Source organism: Sprattus sprattus (assembly GCF_963457725.1).
Source record: "Sprattus sprattus genome assembly, chromosome: 1".
NCBI classification, from domain to species: Eukaryota; Metazoa; Chordata; class Actinopteri; order Clupeiformes; family Clupeidae; genus Sprattus; species Sprattus sprattus.
The window spans coordinates 73,693,773-73,715,561 of NC_137920.1; the positions used below are offsets into that span (position 1 = coordinate 73,693,773).

Here is a 21,789-nt window from a genome sequence, read left to right on the forward strand (position 1 = left end):
GTGCTGAACACTCACAATGCCATGTCAGAAATGGTTCACTGACTTCGAGAGTTATTGGCAAAACATTCCCAGGCCGACTAGGACACTGCTATAAAATGATGTAATGATGAATTATAGAAACTGTTATAAATGACATCTCTATCCTCAAATCTCACTCCTCAAAGCGCTAGATAGACAATACTAGTATTTGGTGAAGGACACTCCTATAGGTAGTCCTTGAGAGGCTATCCTTGGTAAGGACGCATACTGTGTGTTTACACACAAAGTGTCCCCCTACTGTAAACAGGCCGTCTCAGAGAGCAGGAGATGGGGGGAGATGGGGGAGAGGGAGGGAGTGGAGCGCGGACAGCGGCGGAGAGCGCGCGTATGTCTTTAAGGCCGTCACGGCCGCCACGTACGGGAGGAGGAGTGTTGGGAAAGTCGCCCACTGCTTTTCTCATGACCCTTGGCCAGCTCAGAGCGAGCGCCTCTGGGGACAGCAGGAGAGAGAGAGAGGGAGAGAGAGAGAGAGGGAGAGAGAGGGAGAGAGAGAGAGAGGGAGATAGAGAGAGAGAGAGGAGAGAGAGAGAGAGAGGGTGAGAGGGAGATAGAGAGAGAGAGGGAGATAGAGAGAGAGAGAGGGGAAGAGAGAGGAAGAGAGAGGGAGAGAGGGAGATAGAGAGATAGAGGGAGATAGAGAGAGGGAGAGCGAGGGAGAGAGGAAGAGAGAGAGAGAGAGGGGAAGAGAGAGGGGGCGAGAGAGGGAGGGAGGGGGAGGGAGATAGAGGAGGATGGAGATAGAAGGAGAAAGAGAAAGAGGGAGAAAGAGAGAGAGAATTGCTGTGGAGTCACAGTCACAGATGACTGAGAGTGGCGTTTCCGATGCCTGCATGTTGGCTGTCCCCAAGAGCAAGTGGCTGGGACGGATGCCTGCTTTTCTCCTCTGGTGGATCCAATTAACCAGTTGACTCTGGTTAGAATCTGGCTCTGGTGTGGTGAGGATCTGGCTCTGGTGTGGTGAGGATCTGGCTCTGGTGTGGTCCGGATCCGGCAGACCTACACCAGTTCAGAGCCAGGGCTGCTCCAGACCTGTTACAGAGATGGCTTCTAAAAACAGGCATACAGTCCAGAGGCCAGCAGGTTACTCGTTCTGCCGAAAACCGTTTGAGTAAACTTGGTGATGAACAAAAGTGGCATTTGTGACCCTGTGTGCACCTTTGATTCAGAACTTGCCTGAGGGACTTTGAGTCATTTTGTGCCATGATGTCAGACCCCTTAACGTACCAGCACCTACCTGAGTAGACATTATTGTGTGCACGTGTGCATATTATTCTTACAAAGTGTATAAAGCGAGTAGGTCTGAATAGGGTGTGTGTTTGTAGTGACGTGTGTGTGTGTAGTGGTGTGTGTGTGTAGTGGTGTGTGTTAGTGATGTGTGTCTAAACACCTGAGACTAGCGCTGTGCTTCCTGCTCTGATTTCTAAAGATTTCCACAAACGAGAGCCCGAAAACAAATGTACTATAACCCAAGAATTGTTTTCCTTATTTTTTTAACTATTCCCTTAAGGATCTTTTAAATACATTTACAATCGGCCTGTTATGTGTTATTGTTATATTTAGATATGACCAATTGAAGATAACTAAAGGCTGCTGTGTTCTATTTCCGACATGATGACAAAATGACATTCAAAACAGCTGTGTGAAAATACTTTTTTTCTAGTGTTTTTGAGGTTCTGAGGGTGGGATTGACATGAGGATAATAAAAGGAAAACAAATCTAAACGACCAGAAGCAGGCTATACAAGGAGATGGGGTCCCGAACTTCAGGCCGCAGACAGGAAGTGTGAGCAGTATTTCTGAGTCCAACACATCACTTCCTGTGCAGGTCTTCCCCTGGCCATTTTCTTGTCAACCATGACATCCTTCATAATGAGGATATTCAAATCTATAACTTAAAGAGATCTCAGAGATCAGACACAAGCAGCAGGACAACACTACCTGTCATAACACTCCTCTGCTTGGTAAAGCTGTGTGTACATCTGTGTGTGTGTGTGGTGTGTGTGTGTGTGTGTGTGTGTGTGTGTGTGTGTGTGTGTGTGTGTGTGTGTGTGTGTGTGTGGTGTGTGTGTGTGTGTGTGTGAGAGCATACATATCCCCACGCTGTGTCCACGTGAGTCCCTCAAGTTCAGCAGGGATATGCAGACACATCTAATATGTACGACAGTGAAGTCTTTTTATGGAATCATTTGGAAGCATTAACACATAATGATTAATGTCCTACGGACTTAACCCTAGCCCTTAAATAATATGGCAAACAGCGTGATGCAGAAGATGGAAATGGGAGTAGAACTTGCTGGTGCTGAATACGCACAGACTTTTTTTCAAGTGTTTTTGAGGTTCTGAGGGTGGGGGATTGACATAAGGACAATAAAAGGAAAACAAATCTAAACGACCAGAAGCAGGCTATACAAGGAGATGGGGTCCCGAACTTCAGGGAGCCAACAGGAAGTGTGAGCAGTATTTTTGAGTGCAACACATCACTTCCTGTGCAGGTCTTCCCCTGGCCATTTTCTTTTCAACCATGACATCATTCATAATGAGGATATTCGAATCCATAACTAAAAACAACCGCTCAGTGAGAAGCACAGAATCGTTCGCTGCTCGGTGTTCAAGAGTTCTTTGAACGCAGAGAGTGTGACCTTTTTTTCTTTTTCTTCTCGATGACTGACTCTCCCCCGACAAATAAACAATGAATAGAGATGTCCTTTTCGAAATTGCATGCCAAGGAGTGAGATTCATTTGGGGGGTGAGTTTGGAGATAAGGAGTCTTCGCCCACTTTGGTCATGAACAACACATGCGATAACAGGGGATAGACCTGCCTGTCCTTATCAGCTTTTCCCAGACCAACAACCTATCGCTGCTGTCTTCCAGCTCCCAGACAACTTTGTCTTCAGACTGGAAATGAGAAATGCACTTTCAAAAACACTGCACTGAAATATTCAAGGCAATTTCCTCTCCACAAAGGACGCTCACCTTCACAATGTTCCCCTTTACCCTATTTCTAACTACAACGTTATACTAACACCACCTATGCACACTCTCCATTTACTGTCAAAAACTGCCTAGCCTCTGAACACATTTCATACTAGCATTTCACATTTTGTTAAAATTGGGACAAAAACATATGCCTTCACATCTATTTCACGCACCTTTTAATAAAGCGCTTGCCACAGCCAGACAAAGATAACATGTGCTAGACATGAAGAGAGGAAGCCATTTACATCACACAGTAATCACCGCTACAAAGCATCCCATCTGTGCCATTGCCTTTAACCCTTGCTTTAAATACATGCTCGATTTGGTTGAAAGTACGAATTAAAAAAAACATTTGCATTCACATAAACATACATACAGGTATGCATTAAAGAGTGTCCCAGTATTTTACTGACATTTGACAGAAACACACAGGCACACACAGACACACACAGACACACACACACACACACACACACACACACACACACACACACACACACACACACACACACACACACACACACACACACACACACACACACACATAAAAGACAAACAACCACGACGTGAATCAAAGGGTCAAGACCCAGTCAAACAGAGGAATTATGAACAAACAACTTAAATAAATAAAAACTATGTCAAGTGAATCATTGCCCAGAAGGACCAAAGAAGAGTGCATGGTGTGTGTGTGTGTTTGTGTGTGTGTGTGTGTGTGTGTGTGTGTGTGTGTGTGTGTGTGTGTGTGTGTATTTGGGTGAGTGTACACAGAGAGAGAGAGAGAATGAGAGATAAAGAAAATATTTTAAACATGAGCAAGACAACAGCACCTTGCTTGCACAGGTGGGGTACATGTGCCGGTGCACATGGACTAAACACAGAGTCCCTGCTCTGTCAGATAGACTCACACAGTAATCCACTGCAGCTGTGGATGACTGACACATCTGACTGCGTTTTAGTACCAAATAGACTTGAGGTTTAATATGCAGGGAAGAGGGTCCTTTAATGATTGGTAGTGTGAACAGGTCATTTTTTTTATAGGGGATACCATGTGTCTCCTGAATATGCCGGCTGCACAAGTCTTAATTGGGAGAGTTGGGAGTTTAAATATAACACGTGTACTAATTATATGTACAAACAGCATGAGCTATTGAATTATAAATGTGCTGATTATGTCCTAGGCCATGTATAAATAGAAATATGATAACCTAGGTTAGCATTTATGCATGATGTGTTGTGGGGACTGCCGGTCCTGCAAGGCAGTTTGTCTTCTTGACAACTGCTTGACGAGGCGACTGCAGTTGGTCCACCCTCAGCAAGATACCTCACTGTACCAAAAGATATGTCACTGCTATGCTTTCGTTCTTTTAGGTGAAAGCGTATTAATGTAATTTTAGTTTATGCTACACCGTTCTTACCTTTTCCCTCTTTTTGTTTGAGCGCTCCTTTTGCAAACAAAGAGTGTCCTCTGAGGTTAGTACATCTCCAAGTGACCGGTAATTTCGAACATGGCTTTTCTAGAACTTTCTGTCAGGTCGAATAGTAGCTTTGTTGCTCAAGATGATTGGGCACACCAAGGGCACCCTATAACAGGTGAGGACTGATGTGTTCCCGACTCTTTGCTCTTGTGGTCTTTGGTTGGTGTTGAGCATCTCTCTTCTTTGGGAGGTACCTTTCATTTGTAGCTGACACAGGATTGAAAGACGCGGTGTGTGTTTATAGCGAAAGGTTGCTTATGGGTCGGGCCGAGCCACTATGTTGTTTTGCCATTTACGTAGCCAGGACTAAGTAGGAACTGGGTGTTTCTAAGCGCAAAGAATGAATAGACAGCTATGATACCATTACAATGAAGACACTGAATTTGACAAAAATCGTGTTGGATTAGAAGGTTGATGGAGAGCCTGTGGTGTCTGTGGATGTGGTTCTCTCCATCATGACACACACAGAGACACCGTCACATTTAGTCTCACGGAAGCCAGATTATGTTACCCATAATGTGGAACCAACCATGAAAGGAATTTAGCTTATATTATGTAGGCGGCCGGAACAATTAGACAAGACAGTTAAATTGAACTTGCAAAACCAATCCCACGCCCGCGTGGCACAAAGTAAGGTGCGGTGATGCAACGGTGGTCTTGACCCGGGCTGATGCTTTGGAGTGGGCGTAGCCCTGTCAGTAATGATTCGCTGTCCACTGGCAAAAATGTCAACAAGTAGTCGGCTCATGTGTTCACCCATGACGAAGTGACTCATCAGGCCCCAGGACACCATCCTGCTGACCGCATGAACACCAGTAACTCAACTAGGTGCATCTACTGAGTGCTTGTGGTTGATGACCACGTGAAGTCTGCTGTATTCGAGCCCAATTACTGGAAGGGGGGGGGACCTGTTTTAGTAGGTGTGGCAGTATGATAAAGGAATATACTGTATGTTGTAACCATTTTAGTTTGTGGCTCTTTGTCACATGTCTGGATGTCTGAGATCTCTTGTTTTTTTTACCACAGGTTTAGGTGACACAAAACTCATAACGTTTTACTTGAGGTATTTGAGCCACCTTGACTTGTTATCAATTGTTGCCTTGGCTGTTGTTGCATTTAGCCTAATCACAGTTGTGTCTGGGTGTGGTTTTAAGAAATCACCTGGTGTGTGTGTGTTTTTAGTTATGATTTTTGGTTCGGTTTCAGTGAACTGTTATCTGGTGCTTAAGGGCTACCAAATTGGGAGTCATGACAACCTTTATACATTATATTGTTTATTTTATTTCCAGAACCAAATGTAACAAAATAAAAATGGGGTGTCCTAAAATAAATTGTGTTTGCCCCTATGAATGATATATTCGTGACTTAACTAAATATTATATGTGATTGTTCTTAAAAGAGATTTACTTTTTTGATTGTTGGTGCAGGTACACAGCCACACTAAGCCAGTTGGCTGGTAACCGTACTATGGATAGGTTCACAGGACTGTTTTGGAAACACACTGTTCATGAGGGCTTGGTACAGCTCCCAAGGAACTGCTAAAAAAGTCGCTGATGAATATAATTTATAAGTGCGTTACAAGAATGTTGTTGTAGCCTTTCTCATTGACCTACATTTGGTGTGGGATTTTGTTTTTTTTAATAATTTAATGAAGATGAGAGTGTGACTGTGTGAGTATAAATCACCAAAGAGTGCGACAATTTATAACGCAGTTATTCATTAGCCTATGCTCTCCGACAAAAATCCATTTTAAACTTTTTTTTTTTTTTTTACCAAAGACCTTTTTCTGTCTAGGGCAGTGTCCTATTTCACCTCAGTGCTGTAGCCGGGATTGGTTTAGTTTTTTTTTTTCCTTTGACCTGCCAAGAGTTGGTATTGTGTAAAAAAAGAACAGGTGTTTCAACTTTAAATCCCCATGTTAAAGCCGCTGTAACTAATCTTGTACAAGACAATTGTAACATTTGCATTACCTTTGGAGAAAAGTCATTTTGCCCTCAAAGCACTGTTTACCTCTTACAAGCTGAAGGATTGGAACGGAACGACAGACTTAGACGCATCATCGTCAAATGAATAGACATAAAATCGGTATAGTTATAAATAAACCACACAGCCGAAAACCGAGTTGGACTTACCTGAGAGAAACCACAGAAAGGACAATAAGACCAAGGTGCCAAGTTTCCTGGAAGTCTCCATCGCAGGGTTCGCTTTAAGTGTGTGGCACACTCTCTCCTCACAGCCTTATTACTGTGCGCGGTCGTCTGAAGTATTCCTCGTTATCACCGGAGAGCAATTTGCCTTGGGCGAAGCAGTTTAGATCTTTCAAGTGTTTCCTACAACCGCGACTCCCAGAGACACACGACGAGGTCGTCAGCATGGGGCAGAGCAGTGAAGTCCGAGTGCAAGATCATCGGGCACAGTTATTATCCACAGTTCTCAAACAGTCTCAGGCATAAACGTGAATAAAACGAAGAAACTCAAAGCAAACTGATTTCTCATCCAAACTGAAGCATTCTCATCCGTTTCCCTTAGAACGTCCGACAGCCCACCACTGAGCTTCCCTTAGGAACAGCTCGCCGCCTCTGTCAAAAACGGCAAGATGTCATTATGAGCTTTGTCCGTGTAGCCTACAGAGTGCGCTGTCTGCGGAGTGTCTCCGAAGCTCCGTTCACCTGTCTGTGTTTCTGCAGGTGATACAATAACTCCCGCCTGCCCTCTCCCCACTAGGAGTAGGCTGTGCTGTTTTTCCACTAACACAATGATGTAAAAGCCCATCAGCGACAATCACCACTAAAATGTGATCTACTTCAGTATAACGAATCTGATAGATATACTGTATTAGCATAGGCTACTAACTTACTAGTGCTAATTATTAGGCTACTACCAGCAGGTGTTTTTTTTTTCACAAAACGAAAAATTAAAACCAATTTATTTCATTGCAATAGTGTATGTTGCAGACTAATCAGTGAGTAGAATAGTCTATCACTGGGTTAAACCTACTCTCAATTTTCAGAAAAGTCGTACAGGTTGATTTTTTTTTTGTCTTCTCCTTCAAACTTGTTGGAAACTATAGTGCAAGTTATAGGCTGTGTGGGTTCACATAATTCTGCATGCATTTGTCTATGGAGATATTTGAATTTCCTTGATTGTTTCTCTCTTTTTTTTCCACCGTCAGACAGACCACCCTAGAGCTATAGTGGGGTTGGGTAGGGTTTCACCCGGCTTAGCGTTTGCATGGGTGGATAAGTCCTCATATTTTATTGCATGTCTGAATGTCTTGTATGGTTAATTCAACCGAACAGGGTGCGGCGCCTCGTCGGAGTGCTCCAGGACTCCCAGCGCCTCAAGAGGGGCGCAGGTTGGTGAGTCTGGACAGGACACCCCCCCAGGGCTGAACACCTCCTCGCCTTTGGTTTCTGGAGCCGGGCGCATTACTATGGGAAGGTGGTTGAAGAAAATGTGACAGGACTGCTCGATTATAAGAGGTGGATAGGGCTTACGTCTGTGATTACACCCTTGGCGGCAGTATTAGTGTGCATTTGCACAACAAAATCTTGGATTACGCCAGCACTGAATCCTTACAGCAAATTCACGCTATATGCCTCGTCCTCGAAAGAGCTTTGTATAATTTATAAACTGGAATAAAGAGTTTTCAATGGAAGCCCCTGGGTAAGCTTCACTGCTCCGAAATATCGCCCTGAGCACAGGTAAATCCACATTAGCATGTTAAATCAAGTCAAGAAATGAAACCCAATCTGGTCTTTTTTTTTCTACATTTCAATAAACAATGTGGGCTACAAAATTGTTGCTACTTTAAAAAAAAAAAAAGAAAACACCAAACCATGGGCCTGAATTTGTAAACATCAGCAACAACGGTGCAGCTCTGTCTACACAGGATGCCACCATCTGCTCAACCAGAAATGTCTTTGTCATAATCATTACCGCTGCGTGATAAAAAAGCATTTAAAAATGTTAAAGAAATAAATAGGCCCAATATTGATCAGCACGTCCCATGCAGTAAGTTTTAGTAGTTCTAAAAGCTTTAAGCAGAGGAATGAGGCTGAAGCTAGCCTGGACCACCACAGTAGCGCTCACCTCATGTCACAGTTAGAAAGAAATTAGACGCGGGATCTAAATAATTCATCTCCCTCAGTGGATGTTGAAAATAACACGAGGCATGATCAGCACTTCTTGCCTTCTGGTCAGACTGGGGTTCTCCATACATGTGAACAAATTAGTGCTAGGACTAAAAAAAAAAAAAAAATGTAAGCATAATTATTATAATATTCATAAGAACAATGTCTGAAGTATAATTTGATTGAGTTCAGGCCTACAGCATGTAAGTAAATGATGTTGTGACTTTGAAGTCAAATATTTGTGCATTTGACGTCAAATTGCCACAACATTATTACAATCAAACAGTTTTTCTAGATTTCTCATCTCTATCATATTGTGTGGAACGCAAGAAATCAGCACTTAAAAAATGGAATTCAATCTTTTATCTTCAGCAGTACAAATTAACAAGTAGTAACAGTGATAGTAACAGATAGTAACAAACAGTAGAAAGGTTGAAAAGCTTGCTCTGACCTCATAGCACTCTAGTGCCACCTGCTGGCTATACAGATAGACCACAGTGTGCGTTCAGGACACTAAATTCAGTGTCAATTCCACTTTCTTCCTTTCTGTTCAGATACAGATGAGTGGTGTGGGCATCTTTAGATGGATGTTCATTTCTAGATGTTAATTCTCTTTTTGTTTTAGCATTATTGGTTGTTTGAAATCGCCGGTTCAGAGACCTACATAGATCATTCCAGACCTGTACAGATACTACAGTAAATTCAGCCTTTCTTTATCCTAGTCTTTTTGCTTTCTTTCTGCCTGCTCTGTTGATAGTGGTGTGTGTAACTTTAGACATCAATTTCTTAATGTGATAACCAAATATCTTTTTTACTTCAGTATTATATATTCAAGAGCTTTGAGACATTGCCCATCAGAAAGCATTATTTCTTCACAAAGACAGACTATAGTGACAGGGCCTGTTTGAAGACAATGTATTGATTTATGATGTCATTCCGTGTCTGATTGTAGACTTATAATCTAAGTCTGTCACTCTCGGTTCAGGCAATGCCATTCTACAACATGTAAGAAGGAGCTCAAACGAAAAGTGTGTCTTCGATGTGAGGGGATAAACCCTCTCCAATGAGATTGACAGAAGTGGTATCAGTGGTCTTTGCTTCAGTTTCAGTTTGATATAAACTCAGCAGTACCACTACACACAGACAGACCAAATTCACTCCACAGGATCAAAATTCAAAATGGCCAGTGCATATTCATTCGTATGGAGAGATAAAGACATTTATTTGACATGTTGAAACAATACTGACAAGTTTATTTTACCCGTTCTGAATACTTGTCCCAAGGAATAACAAAACAATTCATGTCATAATGTCGGATAGCCTTTCAGTGCCCAAATTATTTACTGCCCCCCCCCCGCCCCCCAACAAAAAAAATGTAAACATACAAGACTGTGACCTGGGAACAGTACACAAAGACACCGCTGTCTGTTAACAAATATCAAAAACATTTCTTGTGTGTATACTGTGCACACATCCCACAAACATACACTCTCGCATGCTTACCTACTCTCACTCACTCTTTCTCTCATACGCGCACATTTCAATGTTCATTTATGACAAAGCAAATGTAAAAATTTGAATGTCATGTTTGAAAATGCTGGAATGCTTACACTTAACAACATTAATATATAGTCTTAAATATATACTCAATAGAATTTTTATATTTAATGTATATTAATTTATAGTTTCTCAGAGTCCTCAGTGGTGAATAGGTATTTCTCTTTGTCTGTAAATGAAAGGAAAACGAAGGCAGTAAGGAAAGGAAATCAAAGCGACCTCTTCGGCCACCCTAACAGAAAAAAGGCAAAGTTTTCGATCCGCATAGGCAACAATTAAAACAAAGAATTAACAAACGAAAACAAGACAAAAATAAATAAACAAAATAAAATAAATAAAGCAGGGAAAAGAGAGAGAACACCAGCTCTGTGGAAATGACATTTGTACTTCCTGCCCTTGTCTTGTACATCCTTGAGTCAGTTGAAAAACAATATAAACCTACAGTACTGCACAAAAAGTATTAAGTCCAATGAAATGTATGTATCAAGGCATTTCTGGGCACTAAGTTTTGTTTTGTTTTTTCATTCATGATTACGTATGTAACATAAGAACAAGCACAAAACATTTAACAATAAATGTTTACTAGCTGTTCAATAGTTGAATGTTTATGTGTGTTCATCCTCATGTTATGTAGTGCATTTATGAAAAAAAAAAAAACACTCACTGTCCAGATGGAACTCTTTAAACACAACCTTCACGTGCCCCATAGTTTAGCTGATTGTTGATCTAAAGTTACAATGTCTCCTTCTTGTTATACTTTAAGGGGTAGCCCACAGCTATCTCTAAACATTCCACTAAAGAGCCTGCAGAGAGAAAGTCCAACTCCACCTCAATGAATTTTATGTAGATGGCTGAGCATGGCGCCCCCTCAGGCTTGGAGGGGCCACTGCAGTTGGCCTGCAGGAACCTGTTCACGGCAGAGGGCTCGCCCCTGCTGTAGTGTTTCCCCGCAGTCTGAAAGTGCTGAAAGAGGCACTGCTGGAGGGTCTTCTCCTCCGAAATGCCGAGGTAGCAGTACGTTACTTTGGGACGTGTCCTCTCCTCGCGCTCCGACCCGGCGCGCTCCGACCTCCGAGACGGACTCGTCGTCGTCCCGTCGTCCGCTCCGCTCTCCAGAGACGGGGACAGGCACACGGAGTCCTCCATGCACGGAGACATCGGCTGGCTCACCTCCTCGTAGCCGACGGCGTAGAGTCCGTAGGTTTTGGGGATGCCTCCTGGCAGGAGGTACTGTGAGCCGTTGCTGCAGCCCGCCGCTCTGGACTGCGCGATGGGGATCCAGTCCACCTCCATGTGGAGCTCCAGGCAGCGCGCCTCGCTGATGGTGATGTCCAGGAACTTGTAGTAGACGTTCTTCCAGTTCATCTTTTGCACCTTGGTCATGATGACGCGGCCCTCCGGCTTCTCGGGGTTGAAGTACTCGCGCAGACGCTTGCCCAGGGGCACCTGCGAGCTGATCTCGGCGTAGTGGTAGCGGATGTCCTCGCGCCAGCGCGTGTTGTAGCCCACGCCGAAGATGGCCAGCTTGTTGGACAGGTGCAGGCGGGAGAAGTCCGTCCACGTCTGGAAGTGCTCCCACTTGATGTCCACCGACTCCAGGATGCGCTCCACGTTCTGCATCACTTCCTGTTTCCTGCCACAGCCACAGAGAACAGATGATGTCAGAGACTCCCCAGACGAGACCCTCATCTCTCATAACATTTTTAAGCTGCAACCTTTGGGTCACAGCAGGTCTTCAGGCCTGCGTGTGTGTGTCCTGTGTCGCCCCTATATATCCACGTGTGTGTTGCAGTGTGTCGCTTGTGCCATTAAAATCTTACAATTATTAAAGACAATTATTTCAGGTCTGGTTATAGCTTTCGTGAGAGCCTTCATTCATGACTGTGTTTGTATGTGCCTGGCACGCGACAAGGCGCATCTCAAGCGCATAGTGCATCAGTAGAATATGTAATAGAAGTATAGAGGTTAAACCTACTCATTTGTAACTAAATTCACCTTTTGAGTCTCTTCACCCCTTTTTTCCACAGTACTCCAGATTCTCCCCAAATGTGCATGTCAAATGTGCTCAAGTATGAAAGCTCTTGCATGCTGCAGTTTATGAATTATTGTTCATTATTATTTATTCATGTAGCATGTGCCCTGGGATCCAATTTGCACTCAAATGTTTTGTTGTTAACTCAGTTAGAAAAGACCCCCTTTCCCAGACAGGTAAGAAATAACGGGTGTTGACAAAATCAACACTCGGCACAATAATTCTAATCCCTTAGAACATGACTACATCCATTTGTTATATGCAATAAAGCACAGGTGAGAGATCGACGGCAGCGGTGTCTCTGATACTCACTGCATCTGTACGGTTGGCTCCGGCCGAGGCTGTAGAACTCTGTACTTTGGCAGTGGAACATCATCTGGAAAAACAGACCAAAGTTTCAAAAAAGGGTTTCAAAAAACCTGTCCAAATCTGAACATCTTCATCCAACAGGACAGGCCCTAATTTGGTGGCAGTGGACGATGCACTGTCCCCCTACTGGTAGGTTTATGCCATTATGAAAGCTTGTATCATGGGTGTGTATTCCTGATGGCAAAGGCAAAGATATTCCATACACAGTTTGCTAAATTTTGTATCAACACACACATAGTTATAGAGAGAGAGAGAGAGAGAGAGAGAGAGGGCGAGAAAGAGAGAGAGAAAAAGAGGGCGAGACAGATAGAGAGAGAGAGAGGGCGAGACAGAGAGAGAGAGAGAGAGAGAGACATTTATATACATATAGACACATTTAACTGAGAATCTCATTCATTTACAGACAGAATCCTCTCATTACCTGTTCAATCATGTACAGGGTTTAATCAACAAACTGTAGTCTTCTTTTTTGTATATATCAAGTGTAAAATATTACTGTATATGGGACTCATGGGATTTTTCATATTGACAAATTCAATATGACAATATATTGTGCAAAATACACAAACAGTATATACATACAAGTTAACGATGGCAACTCTGTGTTGGTCATGCAAGTAGCAATAGCTAGAGAACCTGCATGAAAACCAAGTACACAGTCACACGAGACCAGAAAGCTGAAGCACAACCACATCCTGTTCACTAATCTATGGTCGTGCACTGCCGACACAGGGCGCGCGCGCACACACACACACACACACACACACACACACACACACACACACACACATACACACACACATACACACACACACACACACACGACCACCGTGTGAATGACTCCACAGATGTTGCCTGTGATGGCTTGTTATTTGCGTGTGCATTTATTAAAGGCTCAGGAGGCAAGCACTTACTGGCTTTATGATTCATATCCATCATAGGATTACCGAGACAGTTACATATTGAAGTGGACTAATCTACACTAGGATTTTAACACTCCTACATCCCACTCACATTCAGCTTTTATTCCACAGAGCTTTCTGGGGGGCCACTCCAATATGTAGTAAGACCTGTGCACCAGGTCATGTTCATTTCAGCCAAAAGCCAGATGTAGAGCAACTACAGGCTACAAGTTCCTGAGATAAACACAACTACTACTACACAACTACTACTACATTTACAAGTGTCAGAAATGTAAAACAATGTTCATTCAGTAAAATGGAATTATCCCATGAATAATTCCATGGAATAATTCCATTCTGAAATGGCTATGTAAACAAAAAAAACCTTGCATCTGACTAAGCAGCTCACGGTTCATGGATGATGCTGCACAGCGTCATGGTTGCTTACATCAAGCCTAACACCAGGCTGAGGCAATAACCTCTGATTAGTACAAGCCTTTTGGTCTCCTAACCATCACCCTTTATCATTCCACTGTGCTGTGTCTTACTTTCAAAAGTGCTGATTTGTGCAGTCATTACCACATGGCTTTACCACTTTATAATACTTCAATCCCAACAATTCCACACGCAGTCCTAACAATAGGCCTACCTGTACCTTTAAGTCACTGCCGATAATAATTAACTGAAAAAAAAGACAATTAAATAAAGAGCACAGCAGCATGGAAAGAGGCAAACTATATCCAAAGACCCATGAAGACCCTACAAAATCTATTTATGAATTGTTATTTATTATTATTTAGCTGTGGAAGAAGTCGGTTGCTGCCTCTAGTGTCTCGTTGTCTTTGTGACAATGACAATAAAGTACTTTTAACTTTTAACTTTGAAAAGTAAAGACGATCCATCTTCCTTCTGTAAATGTTAAAAGGCTCTCTTGGTCAAATTCTCCTCACCTGCCTCTACCTCTCCCTCCTGGAAGGCAGCGGAGAGCTCCTGGTTGCACCACTCTTCCTGAGAGTAGTCCTCCATGGTGCTGCCGTCGGACTCCATCTCCTGGTACAGCCCGCTGCTGTTGATGAGCACCGGCTGGCAGGTCTGGGAGTCCCAGCCTCCCTGGCCAAACACCTTCTCCAGCTGCTCGATGGAGTAGCTGCTCTTCCTCTTCCCGATGCCGTGTTCCTTCACTCGGCTATAGCAGCGTCGCAACGTCTGGTCAGGCACAACACAACGATCGTCAGTGTTAACAAGACCACAGAAAGAGCCGTGTGATGGTGAAGGTAGACACACATAATAGATTTAAAGAATTAATGTGGCCTCCTTCAAGGGAGACAAATGGTTGCCCGTTAAATTAATTAACTGAGTTAATTTAGCCTACTTAGTCTAGGCTAATTAACTTAGCAATTTACAAGAAGCCTTGATGAGAGATAACAGAGGATTTACCTTCATTTAAGGGGTTTCTTTACACGTAATCATCAAATACAAAATCTTAAATAAATCACCATAAAGTTGCTACAAAGCAATATCATTTTCACACCGAGAACCACTTGTTAGTACCAGTAGTTCAAAAGACTGATTTCTCATTACAAATAGTGAAGCCTTAGGAACCATAACACAGTAAAAGGTGACCCAGTGTGTTGATTGGCTGGAATGCTTTTATGACCTAGTTCGAGCCACTATGTTTGTTTTTCCTTTTACAAAGCCAAGACTGTGTAGGGACATGAGTTTTTTTGGGAGCAGACACGGTACAGCCTAAGGACAATGAAGAGCAAAAAGCTGAATTTGACAAAAAGTGCATTGGATTAGAATTGCACCTTTAAGGATTTTAAATACTGTCAGGCCGAGCTATTTTGACAGGCTCTGTCTAAAAAAACGTATTTTTTTGTTGTTTTGGTTACACATGCTGAACATGACCAACTGCCATAAAGGCATCTATGTGACTGCTACAATTTCTCTGATTTGAAATAATGTTACAGCAGTCCATAGACAAAGTGTACGCAAGTGTAATGAATAATAACGTTGGTAGTACAGTACAAAGAATAATGACAACATGTGATGGAGAGGATCCATGTTGCATTTTTGGCCTTGAGCTCTAGAAGACTAGCTATGTGAAGACAGCAACAACACAAGTCAGCCTGTACTGAATGCATCACACTTCTCCAGATAATGATGACCAAGAGACTCCTCCACAGGTGTATCAGCTGAGCTTGGGACATCCATCTGTCCAGAACCACACCTCTGGATCATTCACCCCTGAACCACCTATCACAGGGGAAATCAGGAAGCTCCAAATCTGATAATTAAAAGGTAGGCTTCTGCATAAAACGGAGATTCAATACCGCCTTTGACAGTGAAAATGCCTACTTGATCCTGAACAGACAATATAAATACCGATATCGTCTTCTCTCCCGTTGATTAGCCTGACAATATAGCTGCCATGTCCCTCTCTGTCCATGTTAACGTCACTTTTCACATGGGCTAACGGATACATTTCCTACTTGAAGTATGTAATGGTTGAGGAAATGGACAACTACATGCTGCTTTTTAAGCAGACTCATTTTCGGCACGTTTACCTTCATTCTCTCTCTACATTGAGAGGGAGTCCTTTCATAGCCGAGCTCTGACAGAGCTCTTGATACCCGTTCGTACATTGCTGGTCCTGGGGCTTTACCAGAGAAAACAGTCCCCGCAACTTCAAGCTGTTGCATCCGTGCCTCCGTTAATCTCTCGTTTCCCCATACAGCGATGAGGGCATTTGTTTCGGACGGGGTCCAGGACATACCCCGGCAGGCGGTGAAGCTGTTGGAAGCAGAGGCCGATCCACTCCGGCCTGCGCCCCCCGACATCGTATTGCCAACATTGAGAGGGGAAAATCTGTTGGGCGTGGAGGGGTTGGAATGGTATTGATTGCCGTCACTCAAGTCCTCCGATTCTGGGGATGGAACTTCAGTTTTTGGGATCTTTAATGGCATCGCTACTTCGGGAGACTGATCCGCGTTACTGGGCGCCGCCATCTTGCCTCTGTTGCTAGGGGGAGGGAATGGGAACTGACGTTGTTTGCTGTGTAAGTCAAGTGCATTTTGGGATATTTTGTTGTGGAAATGCCTCGGTAATCCTAAAACCATAACAGCCCATTTTGACTGATTTACAAAACTGACAAAGGGAATCGTAACATAAGAAAATGTTGCCAACGCATAGCTTATCGATAGTACTATCTCTCTGTCTGTCGTATAGGAGAGTACGCAAGTTGGGTGAGGTTTAGATTTTGTAATGTGAAGCTGCTAGCGTTTTCAGCAGCCTAGCCAACAGTAGACACGACAGGTAATGTCTAGATTCTGCTCAGAAGCTATGCAACTTACGGCACTGGCCTGCCCTGTTTTAATGTTTAAATGCGTTTTCCCTTTTAAACGCTACAAAACAAACCATTGCAAAACAGGCCTAATGTCAAACCATACATGACGCTAACGTTAACTTACAACTTGTAACCCCTTAGCCTGGAAGTGGTGACTTTCAATTGTGTGATGTAGCATCAAACACTGGCACCATATCACACCAATGATCAGCCAGAGTGCAAGAGTGACGTGTCTTGTGATATATGGCAAAAAGCGGACAACCTGGGCTGGGCATATTCAATAAAGGTTTATTAATGTCAGTAATTGGGTTATTAGAAGGAGAAGGTAACAGAGTTATAGGAGACAGCGGTGATAAGACTGGTGCTTAGATGTGATTCCACATGCTGATCAGCGTCTCCTCTGATTTTTTGATTATGTTCTCAAAGATGTTCTCTGCCTCCTTCACAGCTACAAATTGTTTTTCGTCCTGGTTTTGGATTTCAGATGGTTAAAGTGAGAACATATTTATGTTTCTAGCCAAGACAAACATAGTGTTCCCTATCTAGCATATTCATTTTAAACTGCTTACCAGTAACCATGCGGACATCTGCAGACTCGGCTGCTTTGTCTTCTGCATGACACACTGCTTCAAGACGTTTTTGATTATATTGTCCTTGACAACGACAACAAATAGACCTAAATAATCTTGTTCATCACACGTACATTTAAACTGATCCTACCCATCAGTGCATGTTATTTTATTATCACTGCTAACTGTTAAATGATATGTGATTAATGTTGCCCAGCTTTTCAGATGCAAACAGAACATTACCTAATAGCCATAGCCTCTTACCTGAAACTGTTCTTTGTCAATTAAAGGTATTCTCTTAGAGCTGTTGTTGTGTCTGTTAGAGCCAGTGTTTGTTGAAGAAGATTGTATCTTAGGCTCTTTGGGATAGACCGCTTGAAGGATCTTCCAGGTAAAGTGAAAGACATACTTTGGAGGAAAAAAAATGGTAAACATAAAAATCTTTTAACTAGCTTTTAACACATCCATTATTTGTTAATCTGAATGATACCCACAAGCATTATCAAAATCACTGTCATCTTAATTTAAGCTAATCAAATGTTCCATTTCAAAGAATATTTGCCACAATTTAATTAAATAAACGCATCTACTCTTCACAAGCAAACTCTCTTGCAGATGCCTTACTTTGAGGTAGTCATATTTCCTGAAGGTCTTGAGATGCTGTCCATTAATCTCCAGATAATGTTCGGAGGGACAGGGGCCTGGTATTTTTGACAGATCCTTTGGAGTCTGTCCAAGTTCACAGACCCTCCACATCTCCTGAACAGCAGAGACAACCATCTCTTCCCATTCAGATGGATGTGGAGGAGAATCCATGGTGGCTTTACGTTTCCTCTTTTCCTCCTTGTGGAGTGACTTTCGGCTGGGCTGTTTCTTGGAGGTAACAGCCTTTTTCTGGGGAACTGGAGTTTTCTGGCTGTTCTGTGTCCTCTCTGCCTTCCCATTTTCATGCTCTTGTTTAGGGTTGACCTTGGGGTGGTTGGATTCAATTCCCTCATCGGATAGATTATTCTGAGGCTGCTGGCTGAGCTTCAAGATGGGGTTTTCACCTGTGTGATCTTTTGTTGTGGAGACCAAATCAGCCTTTTTCTGTCAGCAGAAAACAAGATAATTGAAAAGCTGAAGAACTCATTAGGCGTATGTTAATTATAAATTACTGTAGCTGAAAACCGAACATCGAAAGATAAAGTTAGCTCTTACCAGTGTCATACAGGTAGCCACCTCGGTGTATGGTACAACCAGAAAGGCCTCTACGTTCTGATCTTCCAACGTCCCATTACCACAGGACTTAAATAGTCCAGAATCCTCTGTTGCCATAGCATTATGATCAATACTGTTATCCTTCTCCCCCTCATCAATGGGCTCACTATGCTCCTCACTGAGTGTTGGGTTTTCTGTTGGCAGTGGCTGAAATGCTTCCTCGTGTGATGCATGTGATAGGTCCGCACTGGCCAGTGTGTCCTTGACATCGCTCATCTCAGGGTCAGTGCATTCCTTGATGATCTGAGAAACCATTTTAGACCGTTACCATAATACAAACAACCAGCGTAATTCTTCTAGACAGAACCAAGAAGATAAAATAGCCATGTACTAACTGGTGTGGCTGTGGAACTGCACAGTGATGCATCGGCCAGGTGCCGAGAGACCTCCGGTGCATTTACTTCCTCTTTGCCAGCAGGTTCGAGGAGCTCTGAAACCTCCTCAGTGACGTGTCCGGTGTCCTCACAAGGGGACTGATGCTGTTGCTCAGTGACCTCCTGATCAGGCTTCATCTCGGCTGCTAAAGGGTGGTGTTCCACCAGCTGAGGAGGTGGAGAGGACTGAGCCTCCTCATCATTTCCTTGGCCATCCATCACAACACGCACTTCATCAATGCATCTATCCCCGGGCTGAAAAGAAAAAGGGCCAATGAGTGTCAATTAATACTGTGGAATAAATGTGTGGAATCCCATAGTACACGTGGCTGTAGGCTGAAACAAAGCTGTCAGGACACTAAACTCTCTCCCCTCACTCCTCCCAGCCATATCCAAATTCCCCCACCCCCCCCAAAATCACTCAGGACTCTGTAACAATCTGCTTCTGCACTTTTATCACTTATGGTAACACCACTCACTGTACCAAATTGCCCTTTTTTTGCACTACATAACCTCACTTTATGTAACTTATGCTGCTATATGTTTATCTGTATGTTCTACTTGTATTATGTAATGTCTTGTCTGTATGTTTGTATGTCCTCTCTGTTGTGCCTGTGCACTTATATGTTTCACCGTAGGAGAGTGGGAAACGTTTTTTCGAATACTTTGTATGTCTTGACATTTGAAGTAATTGACAAATAAAGCTACTTTGACTTTGACTTTGAAATAAACAAGAAAAACCCTGAATGACATGGAGTCGAGAATCTACACTTACTGCCATTGCAGGAGAAGAGGACGACTCAGCAGGGGTCAAAAGCTGTTGGGCCTTGAGTTTCTCTTCATCTTCCTCATCTGTGCTGGTAGACTCAGGCTTCACAGCAGTGCCTTTAGTCATGTCCTCAGCATTGCCATCAGAATTTGTGTCTGTGGTTGCAGGACGGCTTGTTTCCCTCTGAAGAGATGGACTACAACTCTCAGTATCCTTCATGGTCTCCTTGTGATCCTCCATATCAGAATGTATGACAATGCACTCATCATGGACCTGACAAAATGGAACAAACCATTTAAGTCCACTGAGTTTGTACTGGTTATCAAGGCATATGGATGCTTTTAAAATGTTTGACAGACTCAACGAGTCCACAAAACAAGTATGTGAGGAAAACCAAAGGCAACTAAGTAGGTATGCATTCTTACTGGTGTTTCATTGGAGCAGGATGATGTGGCATCAGCGAGGAGTTGCAGAGCTTCTGGATTCCTCTTGTCTTCATCAGAGTCAGCGGGGTTATGATTCACACTTTTTCCAGTCACATTATCATAGACGGTGGTAGTTGTAGAATCACCCTTGTAGTTTTCACTGACATCAACGCCAGATTTCACTCCTGCAGTCACGGGATCCACAGGGTGGGCCCTCGACCTGCGATTACGTTCCTCTTCTTTAATCATGCTCTCAAAGATCTTCTCTGCCACCTTCAGATTTATATACTCTTTTTCATCCTGATGTCAAATAACAAGTGGTTGCCATTAAGACATCTTCACATATTCATTATTGTGTACAGACAAGGTAAATGCAGTGTTTTAGTAACAATGACATTTGTGTTTTTACTTACCACCAGGCGTGACGGCTTCTGTTGATTCTGGCGGCTTTCCTTCTGCAGTCCACATTGTTTTATTACTTCTCTGGTGATGTTTTCCTGAATAATGAGAAGAAGTTCATGTAATGATCATATGCATTATTAGTGTTCTTAACACTATGTATCAAATGATATTATGTTCTCTGCTGAAGTGAAGTTGTATGTCATCTGTCATTTTTCCTGCTTTCTAGATAGAAGCCAAACATGGTGTACAACTGAGAAGATATGAAATAATTCAGATTTAGTTTTACCTGAAAATCTGATTTGTAACTGAAATGTTTCATCTTAGAAATATTCTTGTGTCTGTTAGATCTTGACTCGGAAGATTGCATCTCAGAGACTTTTGGATAGATCTCCTGAAGTATCATCCAGGTAAGGTGAAAGACATACTTAACAAGAAATAAAAAAAACAGTGTTAAATAACATGTTATTGAATTGATCAGCTGTGTTCCATGCCAATTATCTTGGAGAGAGATAATAGGCTAACCTTGAGGTAGCCAGTTCTTATGTTGTTGAGATGCTGGCCATTGTCCTCCAGATAGTGTTCAGAGGGGCAGGGGGCTCGCAGTTTGGTGAGATCCTTTGGGCCCTGCCCAAGTGCATACATCTTCCAGATCTCCTGAACAGCAGAGACAACTATCTGTTCCCCCTCAGATAGATGTTGAGGAGAATCCATGGTGGCTTTGCGTCTCCTCTTTTCCTCCTTACGCTGGGCCTTTTGGCTGGGCTGTTTGTTGGAGATAGCAGCTTTTTTCTGAGGAACGGATACTACCTGCTGTTTCTGTTTCTTCAAAGCCTTTCCCTGATCAGGGTTTTGTTTTATGGTGTTTTTGAGGCAGATGGCCTCAGTTCCCTCATTGGATGGAGGATCCTGTGACTGCTGGCCAAGCTTTAGGTGTGCTTCTTCACAGATGTGATCCTTAGTTGTTTTTCCTTCGATCGCATCCTCGCCATTGCCAGCGTCCAGGTGCTCAGTGATTTCTTTGGTGGCATCCTCAGATAGGTCACCAGTGATCTTCTCCATAGTGTTGTCATGGATGCTGATCTCCTGATTAAACATCTCTTTGATGACAGGCTGGTGTGCTTCCAGCTCACAAGATGGTAGTTTGGACTCAACACCTGCAAT

The 21,789-nt window shown here is 43.0% G+C and overlaps 1 protein-coding gene across 2 annotated transcripts; it reads right to left on the reverse strand.

Annotated features, from left to right (window-relative positions):
* Positions 1–10,912: 10,912 nt before the first annotated feature.
* On the reverse strand, positions 10,913–16,602 carry msantd2 (Myb/SANT DNA binding domain containing 2; the record flags this gene model as incomplete). 2 transcript variants are annotated; one of them, XM_080852121.1, is made up of 4 exons in its annotated part: positions 10,913–11,813; positions 12,525–12,588; positions 14,434–14,689; positions 16,051–16,602. In XM_080852121.1, 4 exons carry the CDS (start codon positions 16,600–16,602, stop codon positions 10,913–10,915), a joined length of 1,773 nt encoding a protein of 590 aa, XP_080708247.1. The 2 variants fall into 2 exon arrangements, with proteins under 2 accessions (XP_080708247.1, XP_080708248.1); XM_080852122.1 differs by having other exon boundaries at positions 16,045–16,491.
* Positions 16,603–21,789: the final 5,187 nt, after the last annotated feature.